Source organism: Anastrepha obliqua, chromosome 3 (assembly GCF_027943255.1).
Source record: "Anastrepha obliqua isolate idAnaObli1 chromosome 3, idAnaObli1_1.0, whole genome shotgun sequence".
In the NCBI taxonomy this organism is placed as follows: domain Eukaryota; kingdom Metazoa; phylum Arthropoda; class Insecta; order Diptera; family Tephritidae; genus Anastrepha; species Anastrepha obliqua.
The window spans coordinates 95,943,545-95,959,395 of NC_072894.1; the positions used below are offsets into that span (position 1 = coordinate 95,943,545).

Genomic DNA, 15,851 nt, shown 5'->3' on the forward strand with positions numbered 1-15,851 from the left:
TTTGTGTATCTCCCCTTAAATTTTTGCAATCTTCTAGCCCCATATTTAAAAATAATTTTGACATTATCTGACTGCAGTGACACCCCTGACCGATTTATTTTAGTCTCATCGAATAGCACCTTTTTATGGTATTTTAAGCTCTAGTCTACGTACTATTTAAAAAAAAATTCTTATATATTGATAATTCTTCTTCTCAATACTCAACACTTCTTCTCAACACTTCTTAATACTCGTCTTACCGTCTCTGCAGAATATTTCTTCACTGTAAATTATGTGGGGGTGTTTTGATATTTCATCTTCTTATGCTTCCGATGGGTTTGTGCGTGACTACTATTTGGTTAGGCACGGAACATCAAATAATAGCAAAGACTTTTTCTAATAGTAAACGTCATTTTTCTAACAGCGGTCGCCCCTCGGCAGGCAATGGCAAACCTCCGAGTGTATTTCTGCCATGAAAAAGCTCCTCATAAAAATATCTGCCGTTCGGAGTCGGCTTGAAACTGTAGGTCCCTCCATTTGTGGAACAACATCAGGACGCACACCACAAATAGGAGGAGGAGCTCGGCCAAACACCTAACAGAAGTGTACGCGCCAATTATTTATTTATTTTTTAAACGTCCCTCGTCAGGCAATAGAAAATCTCCGAGAGTGTTTCTGCCATAAAAGGCTCCTCATAAAAAATATTTTCCGTTCGGAATCGGCTTAAATCTGTAGGTCCCTCCATTTGTGGAACAACATCAAGAAGGGTATACGCGCCAATTATATATATAATATTTACATACAATAAAAATGTTATATATGTAATTATATAAGTATACTGAATAAAAAAATTTATTTCGATCTTCTTCTTATCGAACCATAACACTTTTTAAACAACCTAGTATGCCTCTGAACAACCTTTTGATTTATAATGTGTGTTATATACACATTTGGCGAAAATACGAATATTAATGATAGCCGAAGCAGCAAAGTTTTTGTTGTTAATTAGCCGCAAGTAAATTTGGATCCAAACTGTAGCATATTTATGAACTGTAAATAAAATTGCATTTTAGCGTGTGGTCAGATCAACTGCCATCAACGTGTCTGCGTAACGATTGGGCGGATACGTTAAGGTGTATGAGAATAGCATAGGTGCGTACCAATATGAATGATTGTATGAGAAAAAAAATATGCATATACGAATATATATGTGTATATTAGCAAGGTGGCGCAAAATTAATCTTCTTCTTTATTTGCAATTCGTTACCGAATGTAAGCGATCATGTATAAAATATAATGTAACTATAAAATTCTATGCATACAAAATTAAATAAATACAATAAAGCTTAACAAATATGCTCACAAAATTAAAAACATTTTTATAATTTTTTTATAATATTTGAAAAAGCGTCTCGGTTTCGGGCTAATTCCAAAAGATGACCGATCCATTGACGTATATGTTATTTCGCAAGCAGGATCATTTTTTTCTTCCGATGCCTCGTCTTCCTTCAATTTTTCCTTGCAGTATAAGTTGCAGAAGATTATACTTATGATTTCGGCATATAAGACCCAGGTAGGCTGTTTTCTGCGTTTAATGCACCGTAGAAGCTCTCTTTCGCTATTTACTCTTCGAAGCACTTCAGAGTTTGAGACACGGCCGGTCCACGGAATTTTAAGTATTCTTTTTAGTATCCACATTTCGAATACTTCTATGCGATTCATATCAGGAACTTTCATCGTCCAACTTTCCATGCCATACAACAAAACTGACAGAACAGAACATCTAACAAAACGTATTTTTAAGTTTAAAATAAAATTATGGTTTTTTAGAACGCTGCTGTATTTATAAAAAGCAGCTGTAGCCATTTCTATGCGGCATTTAATTTCCATTGAATCATCACATGTACTATTAATATATCGGCCAAGGTACTTAAATTTACTAACCCGTTCAATCGGCATGTTATTACTTGTCAGTGTGAGATTATTGTAGACATTGTTACGACTGTTTGACATAATTTTTTTCTTATTGACATTGATTTTCAAACCATATATTTGGCTTTCTCTTGTCACACTATCGACAAATCGTTGGAGTCCTTCCATGCTGTCCGATATTAAAGTTGTGTCATCAGCGTATCTTATGTTGTTTATATATACGCCATTAACTTTAATCACCCAATTATATTTGACAGTTGGTAACCAAAACAGACAAGCAATGGAGCGTGTTAAGGTCAAAATAAAGATTTTCATCACTTAAATCATTGTTTTATTTAGTTAAAAAGTTGTTTAAAAACAAAACTGGATAATTAACTTTGCGACACCTTGTACATACATATGTGTGTTTGTAGGTGCATGTATTTGTTATAGAAAATTTTCTGAGATACACTATCTCACACATGCCACTACATTGTGGCATGCTGCTTGACCACCTGATGTTGGCCACGATGTATTTTTGTGCGGCTGTGTTGCGCCGTTGCGCCGTTGAAAATTGATACACTGACATGATAGACGCTTATAGTAAATCACTATCGATTTAATTGTGTTGATTTTACAAGCCAACGCTTGAGATAACTTTTATTTATTATTATTTATCTATATATGTATACATTTTGTATATGTACATATGTATGTAATTATATTTTTTTGGCTCACAGCAAAATTGACGAATGATAAATTTGATTTCGCTTCCATTTGTTTGATGTAGGGGTCAAGAGTTCGGGAAAACTACACATGAGTTATTATTTAATTAATAGAAATAATTTTAGCGTTCGTAGGTAGATACTTGTGAGATACAAATAAGTAGTAAATTTGTGCATTAGAGTAACTCGGTTTTATAATGGCATTTATGTTCTGAAGAAATTGGTATCTCCCGTACCTTTTTCCTAATCTCTATAATCTTGGAGTTGAAATACCAAAACCCTCTAAACTCGTTCGGTTTGAACTGAAGGAAAAGAACTAAATATATCGAAAAAGGAAGAAGGGGCTTTGGATTAGAAGATGACGACCAACAGTGGCGAATTACGTTTGTATTAACCGCTTCATGCTACTGATGAAACTCACCAGATGTTTGATACTTGAACCCGCATTGTCCGCAGGGGTAGCGAAAAGGTTAGAGGACAGCTAAGAAGAAGACTCCACCTCATCCTCCAGACAGCTTCTGCAGATAGGACTTGAAGCAATCCCAAGTCTCACCGCATGGACACCTAACGGACAATCTCCGGTAACGATATCTACCAAATTTGAGAGCTGCGGCTTTGCTATTCTTAAAAGTTCCCTCGAGCACCCCCGATCTACCCGTGGCCAGAACGATCTCGCGCCTTTGAACGTTTGCTCACTAGCTCAGCGATCGATGAGTTGAGCTGAGGAGACTCAAATAACTAAGATGCTAACGTTTTGATATGGGGCCTAGTAAAATGTTCTTAGACCGAAGTAAGTGAAGGAATTTTAAGATCAAAATTTTTTCTTGGACATCAACAAGTATTTGCAGAGATTCTGTTTCCATTGCATAATCAGATATTATGATTGCATATCTTATCATCAGTATAGCTCTGGTTTTAGGCTTCCACGATTTTTCCTTCCCATTCACTCACCTCTTTCGGTTTGTGTAGGTTCAAGTTTAGTTTGTAGGTTACGTTTGTAAAATATATCGCCTGGCATCTGCATCTCTAGGTGATTAAATCACGAAGCCATTAGTGAAGTTTTAAATATTCGGAGTAGCACTACTAAAGGTCCACCTTTTTGTAATTATAATCGAAATTTGTACTACTGGATTATTTGTCACTGGAAGCTCAGGGGGTGCAAGATATTAATCACTTAATCGTAATGATGACTGTCCATCTACTAATAGTACTTAAATCTTTTACACCCAAAATATGTTGCCGTTTTCTAAAATGAGGCTATTTTTGAGGGTAAGTTTTTAATAGAGAAAATCTGATCACCTCAGTCTGTATCATTAAGTATTTTATTCTGAATTCCGTTTTCCACGAGTTCGCGGTATATTAAATTTGTTTAACACATTAGAGCCACGCCCATTCCTTCGAAGAGTATAGACATGTTTTGGGAAATTCAGAAACATTTTGAAATAAGCTTAAGGCGTAACTATAAAGGGGAAGCAAAAAATATCTAAATTTTTTCCAATTTAGGAATTTATGAGATTCCAAATTATGAATTTCATCCCTGAAGTGAGAATCTGGAAGGGCTGCAAAATACGCTTTGACAGCTGTTATGACCTCATCATTTGATAAAAAACGCTTTCCACGTATGATTTTTTTAGGTGTGGAAACAGATATAAGTCGCTAGGGGTTAAATCTGGTGAATAAGGTGGATGCTCCAACAATTCGAAAATGTCATTGTCAAAATACTCTTGTGGAACAGTGCGTTATCTTGATGAAACAAAATGAAGAGCAAACGCGGCACCTAATTCTAACAGAGCTTTCTCATGTACATATTATAAAGCCAAGTCGTTTTTTGATATCTTTACGATGTCAGCTAGCTTACTGAACTTCACTTTTCGAACACTCAAAACGGTTTCGTGGATTTTTTTTAGTGTTACGCCTTCTTTATCAATACCGCTCACTTTTCCTAATTATTAAGGCATTGATATATTATGAATCTGTGCAAAATCCTATTACTCTACCATAAATGGTTTCGAAACTACTTATAATAGGTAATTGGTAATTGGTTTATATGGGGAAGGCCACGCCCACTTTTTTGAATTGTTAAGATATTAGGCACTAATGGTTCCGAAAATATGTAATATTAAAAATTTGGTTTGTATGGGCCTATATCCTTCCGGCAAGTGCAAGCAATAAGTTGATGAAGTTTCATTATAATCCGATGTTTGGTTTGGCATCTTTTAAAATACATACGTAAAAACAAACAAATATTCATTTTTTTATATATGAGATATTCTCTCTCAACCATTTTTGCCAATGATATTTCAATAATTTCATGCTATATTTTTAATGATTCTCCGGAAACTCTTCCAAAAACTGTTGCATAACTTGTTATTGAATTGTTAACGAATGGGACACTGGTTTTCCAAAGAAATTTTTCATATGTAAATAATGAAGTACTCGTTCATCTGAGATGTCTATGGTATCAGCAATTTCACGCTTAACCGAACTGGGATCTTCACAGACACTGTATCATACACTTGCTTAATGATTTTTGGTGTTGTTGCGTTTTTCGGGTATCCACTGCGTTCATTTTCAACACCTTCACGACCCCATTTAAACTCTGAAGCCCATTGATGTACAGTTTGAAAAAAAAAAAATGAGCAGATCTCTTTAACATACTGACCTTTTTTTTTTAAATTTCGGTTGCTGATAAATCTTGCACCAAATATCTTATTTTGTATATCCTCACGAAATTTTACTATTAAGTAAAAAAAATACAGAAGCAATATTCCTCCCAAACATTCTTTAATTTGCTTCGAATCATTGCAGAACGAATTCACAAAATTGCATTTGCTTATTCACTGCGCATTACTCTTAAAGGTCCGGCTCCTCCTTCACATATATTTTAATACATATGAACAAACATAAATATATTTATATAAAATAGCAATTGGCTGAAAAAACTGTTCACACAATTGTTGTCATGTCACGCCTTTGCCACAACTTTTGTCCTATTGCAATTGCAATACGTATACTAATAGGCCCAATTGCTGACTTGTACAATTAATGATCACCACGTTGACCTAGTGAGCCTAGTGTGTAGTAGCGGCAAAAGTAACATATGTATGTATGCTCGGCCTAAAGCCACATGCACACACTCATACACGCACACAAGTTGCATACATAAATTAACAACTCCGTTGGCTACAACAGTAGCCATCAACAATAGAAAGACATCAATCGAGCAATAACCAAAATTCACTATTTAAAATAAAACGACAAAAATGTGCTGCGAGACCAGTTGCCTTTTATGGCTGCGAAACTGCGAAACTACGAAATAGTGAAATAAATGGACAAATAAAATGCACGGAATTGGGTGTTTTTGTACTGAATTCTTTATTTCAGTAAGTGCACAAGCTAATACACGAGACTGTTTATTGAGATTTCCACTTAGCCAAGTACTAAGCACATCCATATACCTGGCATACATATGCATGTAGGTGGGTATGGATGTTTGTATGCGTGTAGGCAAATTGGAAATCACTGCCATATTGCTCTATTTAAAAAACAAATTAAAACAATTAAAATATTTAATAATGCTAAAGGAATTGATTAGATGTACAACAGTTGAGATGAATGAGAATGATTCGTAGGTGAACATGCAACAACAGAAGCAGCCGGTAGTCAAACGGGCAGACTGTAGCGCGACTTTATGAGTCACGTGCCACTACACGACACGACGCACACAGTCACAGTCGCTTGATAGAGCGAGGATGTACGCTAGAGAGGCGTATTCGAGAGTGTTTTTTTGGTTGTTGGTTTGTTTGTTTGCTTGTTAAAATTGATGCTAAAAAGTGTTACTATACATTGTGTGTTGACTTTGTTGTTTTCCGCTTGCAGAGAAGCACTCTGCTAAGACTATAAGTATTCATAAGTTAACAAGTAATTTGTTTAATATAGTTAAATATACATAAGTATTTATGTTGTTTAGATGCGTTCATTTGTTCGGTTCAGAAGTCATAAGTCCATAATCCAGCAGCCCGGTCAGCAGCACAAAACAATTTTAATAAATGCTCTTCCACAACCTCAGCAAAAATGTGAGGTATTCAACCGCTACCCTTTAGTGGTGGCCGTAGTGTAGAGCTGGGGCAGCGTAGGCCACCTTGGCTATAGCAGGTGCAGCATATGCGACCTTAGTAATAGCAGGTACAGCCGCAACGGCAACTGCTGGCTTGGCCACTACTGCTACCGGGGCGGGACCGCCTTGCTTTTCCACAACAGCATTGAATCCGTTAATCTTGTCCGCAGTGTAAGTGACCTTGCGTACAGAGCCATCGGGTTCTGTTAACGAATAACTGCCGTGTACTACGCCATCGACGAGTGACTCTTCAGCCGACTTGGAATCGCCAGTTTCATGATCTGTTACGCCATACGAGAAACTATATTGTGGATTCGGATCATATGGCTCGGGTTCGATTACTTTGGCTACGGCTACAGCTGGTGCTGCCTTAATGATCGTTGGCGCAGGAGCAACGGCAATGGCGGGCGCTGCGTGTGCGATAATAGATGGCGCTGGGGCGTGTATCACCTGGTGGCTAATGGCTGGAGCGGCAGCAAGGATCTTGGGCGCAGAGTAAGAAATGGCTGGTGCTAAAATCTTAGCGGGTGCGGCATATGAAATGGGCGCAGACAATTCGTATCCCCCATGACCGTAAGCATCAATGGGTGCGGCAACGGCTAGCGAGAGGCCGAAGCAGAGGACCAAGGCCACCTGCAAAGGAATAGTAAAGAATTCAAATAAGTGCACGAGTTCAATTATAAATAGCATGATGAGTCGATTTTCTGCTATGCGTCAGGATCGTCGTCAGTTATGCCAGGCTGGCGTGGCAAATACGTCCGTTTGTTATTGATTGTTATGCAGCAATTTACAAGTTACCTTAGTGATCATATTGCAGCTTTGTGTGCTTGTTACGATGTGTGCTTAGAAAAATACGATTTTGGTTTGAGATAAATACCCCAAGTAACCTGCACTTTTATAATCGATTGTGAAGAATTTCTAAAGCTGTTCGCTATTCAATCGGAGATGGAGTTGCAACGCCAGCTGCTGCGTACCTATATTTTACAACCGACCGACGTTACTGCGACACATACCATCATCATGAACACCAACAACATAACATCGCAACAATAACACAAATAAGTGCAACAGCTGTAAAAAAGTGTAGCAGCATCAGTGTTTTGGCGTTTACTTTCAATGTGATTGGCATTGCAGAAGTAGCAGCTAATTGGTTACCATTGCATTGCATTGCATTGCGCCGCGCGAGTCGCATGCGTGCAATCCACACTTGCTGCTGCCCATTACAATCATCTAGTTTAAAGGCGGCATGCCACAAATTTATGGTCAGAATTTCGATTTCATCACAGAGATTTGTGCACTCACTGCATTTTCTCAATGAATGTGCTACGATTCGGCATCGTGGTGAGTTGAAGCGGCCTGCAGTGACGTGGACCTGGACGTTCAGCTAACCATACGAAAGCGTGAACCAAGCGCCTAAGCATCTATTTCATAGCCCACTTGTACTTGCCGTATGTTCGAAAAATTTAACTGCCGTCTCAACAAACACGTACTGTAAAAGTTTTTATTTTTGTTTTACATTTTCGTTGGTTTTTATTTGACATAATAAAAATGGTTCATTTTTCAAAATACGCACATTTTATCAGTGTTTTTCAATACGCACTTGAAGTGCGCTTGGCGTCACTGACCAAATTCCCACCAAATGGACTACTACAACAAAAATCTATATACTTATGCACGCCCTGTAAGAAAAATCAGTGTTCCGCGCTGATGTGGTATACACCCTGTAATTAGTCATTTTGAACCTCAGGACGAACAGGACAGCTGTGTGCATATATGAGGCATTCTTCGTCAACACAGCCATCCTTTCGCCCAAAAAGTGATTTATAGAAGATTTCAATTATCTGCCATAGTCTTAACATTTATTTAAAAAGTTTACTTTTTAATGCTGAGTGACGTAAGCGAGAGAGCCAGTAAGGCGGACGAATTTTTTTAAATTCATCGGTTATTTTTCGGATCACTGAATACATATATGATGAAATATTTTTAAAATATGAAATAAATGAATACAATAAAAAGACACAAAATCGATTTACTATGACAACTTTTCTGGTGGCTTTCAATATAGACTGATTATTTGTAAAAGCGGCTGTTGCACGGCAGACAATAACAAACCTCTATATTTATCAAAAGCCTTGCAATTTTACTATTAATATTATAAAGTAAGCCATTCGTAAGGACTCTGAAAAAGATTATTAGTAACAATCTTTCCCCAGCGCCTCAGCGCTTCATAATATAATGAAAAAAAACGCGCTTAGATATTGAATTAACTAATTGTTGCCAAACTACGGCTCTTGACAATTGCATATGAAAAATGACGTCATTTAAATGCTCACCATGAGCATATTCCTACGCGTAAAATGCACCAAACAGCCCATTCATGAATGCCTTGAGATTGTCGAGATGTTGAATTTTGGTCAGCAACACTGGGCCACATCAGCAATAATCCCAATATAACGTCCAGTTTCTGGTCTACCATTCCTTTTTTTTTAGTTTCAGAAAAAACCTTTGAATTTTCGACTCATTCGGACGATTATTTGCACCAAAAAAAAAAATACGAATTTTGCGATGTGTTGTTTTCAAAGATCGATAATTTTCATATTAAGTTTTAATAATTTTAACGCTTTGTTCAATTGTACATCTGTCTACTTGACAAATGTGAAAGACGTCTCATATATTTATGTATGACGCTTTATATATTTATGTATTTCTGCCATGAAAAAACTCCTCATAAAAACAAGATCCTTCCATTTGTGAAACAATATCAAGACGTGCACCAGAAGAGCTCCTCCTTCAAACACCTAACAAAAGTGTACGCGCCAATTATTATTTTTTGGTTTATAGACGCTAGTAAGACAGTTTATGTTGATTTCAATATACAGCCCTCATCTTTTTCTCATGACTCTCAATGCGAATCTTCCATTATTTGAAACAGTTCTAAAAATCTACTTTGCTCAACTTCTTCAGAATATCTTCTATTTCACACTTTTAGGACTTCATCTTAGGAAACAGATGGAAGTCACACAGTGCAACATCTGGCAAATAAAACAAATATTCTAACAGTGGTATGCTAAAATTACTTGGCTAGAAATCTTTGAATACAAAATGTGTAATGAGCCGAGTTTTGCTTTATTGCTAAAATTAAAATATTAGCGACAAACCAACTAAAAAAATATATGTAACTCGAAAGAGGGTTATAGTGGCTGATTGATTTTTTTCCCCCTTTACAATAAATTGAATTAAAAAAATTATGTAACGTTACAATTTAGTGTCGTTTCTAGTCAGAACATAGTGTCTCCGTTTCCGGGGTATTTTGGTTTACGGCTGGACTATCATATCTGAAAGGCATTCCCCTATTCACCCGTTGGGGATGCGCCTTCTAGGGACCGTCTAGAAACTCCCCCGAGATAACCATACTGATTTACATTCGTTAACAAGCTGGCAGTCGCTGGGTATACGCACTTCTATAGCAGTGCCAGTCTTGCTAAGTAATAGCCATATTTGCTTATCATCGTCATCAGCTTCGTCCACAATTTTTCTCCAGGTCCATAGCCGTACTGTGATAGTTGGTCGCTCCTATGCTTCTCAGATCGTCCTCAACGTCGTCTAACCATATCTTTTCCGCTGTCGACCTTTTCGCTTTTCACCAAACATGCGTGCATCCAAAATTTTGCGATATATTCTTTCATCTGACATTCTTCAAACGTGTCCTAGACATCGGATGCGCTAGAATTTAACAAACCGCACGATGTTTTCGCCTTGTGCGAATTCCTCTAGCTCATTATTATATTTGATGCGATAGAGCCCATTTTCTTCTCTGTAGTACTGAACCCAGTATTCTTCTTTCCAGTATGCTTAATTTTGTAATTTTATTTGCATTCAGTGTCCACGTTTCACATATTGCCACTGCTCGAATCAGTGTTTTATATATTTTGATTTTTGTTGTTCCACTCATTAATGTCGGCAAAATATGCTCTGTTTGCAGCCTGCACACGGTCTGGGATAGCAATAGTTGTTTCATCCGATCTACTGAGAAGTAATCGTAGATATTTTATTTGATCCATGCTTTCAAATTTATTATCACCAATAGAAAGATCTCGCGCTTTTCTCAACGTCTTAAGTCCTGCGAAGTATTTTGTTTTTCATTCATTTAACTTAAATTTTTGTGTTTTTTTTGGAGTGCCTGAAATACTTCCTTTGGAACATTCATATTTCTCGCGAAAATTACCAGGCCATCAGCAAAGTTTTGATTTATATATTTTGGTGAATATAGTCTCTGATGGATCAACATCTTTAATTACATAGTCAAGGATCAGATTGAACACAAACGTAAACAACGCGTCTGCATGCTTTATTCCTGCTTCAACTCTGAATAAATTAGACGCTTTGCCTTGTAAGACCACTTTGGAATAGGTCTCAGCGAGGATTAGACTTACTAGCGAAGCCAATATTTCAGTATTCCTTGCACGTATTCAATTTTGCCTCTTTCAATACTATTAAACCCTTTCAGAAAATCTATAAAGGGGCATTCGGGTTGATTTTATGCACACTAAACTTTTCAAAAATTTAACAAATTACAAAGCTTTGATCGGTCGTCCACCTTCCACTCCTAAAACGACATTGGTACTCGATTAATATTTGTCCAATATCTGGTGTAGAAAGCCATACCTCTTACAAACTTCTTATTATAGGAGAAACTTTCCTTATTCCATAAATCAGAAAGTGGAAGCCATTGGTGCAGACCTTTTGGTTGGTAAAGAAATCTGATTGCGAAAGCAGGTTAAGTAAGTTTAGTTAGCATCACAACAAATTTGCAATGAATGCTTCGGGGTATTAGAAATTAATGTAAACTAGAAATATAGTATTTGTTTCGTTTATTAAAAATTTACCTACTGGGTATTTCCCTATACTAACTAGTTTATGAGGCTAGTAGTCTAGTGCAGCTTTCTGGACTTGTTTTCCGCTCTTTGTATTGAACTTAAAAATACTTTGTAACCGTTAAGCAATGCATATGTATCAATTGGCAACTATCTATTTGTGTGTTTTGTATTACTGTAGCAGTAAATATGTGCGAAACAGTGTTCATATGTTTCCACAAAAATTATGCTGACGTAATACTTAGTTGCACGCGTCATTGCAAGCGGTGGCATATATTTCATATTGTACAAACATTAAAACGCAGTTTTAAATCGACGACTGACCGACAGGCTGGCTGGTCGGCTGACTGGCTACGCATATTTCCACGAAGCCTTCGACGAAGCCTTAAGTCAAAACACTTGAGGGGCTCCAGCCATGCATACAAGTACAAGTACATATATATTTATATCAGGTCAGCCCATAAGTTCGTGCGTTTTTTAAAGGTGGTTTTAAAATTAATAAAAAAGAAGTTTAAAGTATTTATTATTCAATAATATATTTTCCTTCATTATTTACAATGTCTTCCCAACGTTTAGGAAAATGTAATGCCCTGCTCAAAAAATTTGTTGTCCTTGGAGCCAAAATACGCTTTGATATCCCTTTTTATAATTAGCTTCTTTTGAGGAATAGTTCTTGTTACTCATATGGGATTGAAGTCCACGGAAAAGGTGATAATCACAAGGTGCAATATCCGGAGAGTATGGTGGATGCGGCATTAGCTCCCATCCGAGCTTGTTCAGCTTGCCTAATGTTTGCCATGCGGTATGAGGTCTTGCGTTGTCGTGGTGAAACAAAACTTTGCGTCTATTCACTTCACATTCAGGTTTGATAAGTGATGGGAAGAATAATCTGCAGTTATCGTCTGGTTTGGTTCCAGAAGTTCATAATAAACAATACCGGCCATATCCCACCAAATATACAGGATAATCTTCTTTGGGTGAAGGCCATCTCTAGGTGTCGGTTCTGCTGTTTCATCTTTATCTTACCATTGCCGTTTGTGAACAGGATTATTGTAAAGGACCATTTTTCATCACCAGTAACGATACGGTTCAAAAAACTTAAATTTTCAAGCCGTTGCAGCAACTGGGAACACATATTCACTCTCTGCTGAAGGTTGAGGATGGAAAGTCTATGCGGAACCCATTTTCTCAGCTTTGAAACCTTTCCCAACTGAACCAGGTGCCTGTGAATTGTTCCATACGATGAATTTAACCACTGAGCTATCATATCGAGTGTCAAATTTGGCTCAGCTTCCACGAGTTCGAGCAAGGCGTCGGAGTTAAAGACTTCATGACGACCAGCGCGTGGGGCGTCCTCCAAGTCGCAATTACCACTTCGGAATTTTGAAAACCACTTTTGCGCAATCCTTACACTCACGGTATATTCTCCGTGAACAGTGTTTCTTTCTGCAGCAGCAGTTGTTGAATTTTTACCACTTTTATAAAAAAATACAAAATTTGCCTCTTATACGCGTTCGAAGATTCCATTTAATTTTTTAACAACACGTGCTTCTATCCGCGATTAAAATCACTTCTTGAATGCACAATATATCAAAAACAATATATAGTAAATAGTTCCGTTATATTCCGCGAATAACTTTTTGTATGCAAAAATCGTACAAAAGTGAAATTATGGGTAAAATACGCACGAACTTATGGACTGACCTCATACTACTAACATGTGTTAGTGATAGTTGCAAATGCATGGCAATGTTCGTTTGGTTATGTGCTATTAGCTGCGCTACATGCGGAGCGTTTTATGTTGGTTTAATTAAAATGTACGTTTGAAGCGTATCAAAATTCGCGACTTGTTTTGGAGCACTTTGAAATGCTCAAAAATGTTGTAAAAATACGTTTAAATGAATATGAAAATCTTAATATATTGGCTGAAATAGACAATGGTCTGACGTATTAATTCGTTGGCGTTGCCGCCCGCATATACATATGTACATATGTATGTAGAATCACGCATAGAATTCATTTTTCATTGTGTTTATCGAACAATTGAGGGTTACATTTGTCGTAGTGAATTGGATCCTGATATGCGTTCGTATGTAGAAGTGCTCGTATTTCGTATTAATTGATTGAAAAAAAGAGTGGTCCATAATGTGCGTTACGGGCATGTTCCGTCTTCATAACCAGTTCAAACTGTTCACAAAACTTTGTAGTTGTGTATTACTTTCCTTTAAGTAGAGAAGCATGGACAGATCCCCATTATTTGTTGAAGTGACCGTTCTTAGGCTCGGTAGGGATATACATCTCAATTACGATTCTTTTGGTTGTCTAGTAGACAAAGTGGTTTCTATCGGCCAACGACTTTTCACTTAGTTGTCACTGAGCTTTAAATGACTCCAAGTGGTCCAGGTGATAGTGCTCACTCTGAAAGCACAAATACAGAAACTCTAACTAAACATCCTCCCTTATTGAGTGTAAATATGTGTTAGTGATCTGCTTATTCATAGCAATTTAATATCACAAGCGAAACGAAGTTGTGCTTCACCTAATCTTTCGAGAAAAGTATTTCAACTACAGCGGAAAGGTTTTCCATCTGCTCCCACCACCTGGGTTGTAATTATTGTTTCAGTTCAAAAACTCGAAAATTTCGAACAAACATTAGATCGACCAGTTGAGCAGTGAACAAGTTTCGAGCAAGAATCGAGCTCGACACCTGGGTATCTAATGCATTAGTATATACTGCTCTCACTGCTCTAGGGCTCATAAATCTTGAAAATATATATTTTTCAACCACCTTATCACAAATTTTACATACGCTTTTAATATAATATATGCAGCTCTCATGTGGGGAATGCTGCTGAATTGACTGTCCTTCGGCGGATATAAATCCGTGCTGTTCCGTTAGCGTAGTAGTCGGTTGACTGCCATAAGATCATCCACCACCAACGTCATATATTTGCATCCTTGTCTAACTTGGAGATCAGTATGTTGTCAGCCATCATAACGGATGTAGTCGCTGTGTTTACCGTCATAATCAGTTATGCCATAGCCTAAGTTATGTCTTGATGGAAAGCCGAAAATGAGATTGTGTGCGACGTACTATTTTCAGCCCACCTGATCATCAATACATACACGTGAATTTGAACACCTTTTGTAAACCATCTAATTTTCGAAGCAATAGTTCTCCTCGAGACGTCTGATTGCTCCAAGGACTTCAACCATATAAATCAAGATATAGCGATGAATAAGTTGACGGGACTTTCTATTATTCGCGTTTATACGGGGGTTTTTTTGAGCTGAATTAGAACTATCGATATTGATAACTAACAGCTCAGAATGGCAAACTGTGTTGACATTTCTGTTCAGTAAGATTTGGCAAGTTATCACGAATCGTTTAACGCCAGAGTATAGCTTTGTAGTTGTGGAAAAGTACTAAAATAAAAATCTGTTCGCGAAGTTCATAGAGTGAAGAAGACGCCGAAACGTACCCACAACAGTCGGTTCTACGTTACCGGAACGACCCGGATTTGTATCCGGCCACGGATATTCAGCAACACTTTAGCTCCAGCAGCATTCCTCGTACATGTATGGGTAGTGATTATGCTAATAAAGCAACAATAAAACCAATCCCGAAATGTAGATCCGTCGTCGTTCTCAACTTATTGGTCTTTGTCCTTCGACTACGTGAAAAAAATTTACGTCACTATTTGGGCTTACGTGCTCGTGCGAGAATTAAAGCCAAGTTACCATGGTTTGTGTCGCATTTTTGCTGATTGGGCTCATTTGGATTTATTATTCAGATTTTTTGGAAGAAGGAGTCAAAACTTGAACTGATCGAATAGGCTATGAAACTCGTAGCCGCGACGGTCATACGCCGGATATCAGACTCAAAAACTAATACCAGATTATAATAAAAAAGCCATTCCAGCAATATTACTGTTTTGTATTATAATTTTAAGTTCTCAAGTTCTTAAAAAAATACCCAATAGAGCACGGCTAGTCCTAATCACATTCTGTCATTTCTCATCCTTTGCCAAATTTCTTGGCTTACGGGGATGTTGGTCTTGATTTTATTGAACGCTAGACAGAAGTAAATATTCTACCTTTTGAAGTTCCAAGCTCTATAGGTGCTTACCTTTCTTAACAAAACTTTTTTCTATGAGAAGTGAGAATGTTCATTAACGCAATTCTGCACTAACAATTGGTTTTTGTTGTCTAACGTGCCACGCCCACTAGTGGAACCGTAAGTAG

General features: G+C 37.4%; 2 protein-coding genes across 3 annotated transcripts in view; one reads left to right on the forward strand and one right to left on the reverse strand.

Moving 5' to 3' along the window:
- Window positions 1-15,851, forward strand: part of LOC129242312 (neurobeachin-like protein 1) — a 167,631-nt gene that overhangs the window by 77,084 nt on the left and 74,696 nt on the right. The window lies entirely within an intron of this gene.
- LOC129242315 (cuticle protein 21) lies at window positions 5,992-7,585 on the reverse strand. Its single transcript, XM_054878894.1, has 2 exons — window positions 7,531-7,585; window positions 5,992-7,365 (listed from the first exon to the last, which is right to left on the reverse strand). The coding sequence occupies exons 1-2, from the start codon at window positions 7,540-7,542 to the stop codon at window positions 6,715-6,717; spliced, it is 663 nt and encodes a 220-aa protein (XP_054734869.1). The 5' UTR covers window positions 7,543-7,585; the 3' UTR covers window positions 5,992-6,714.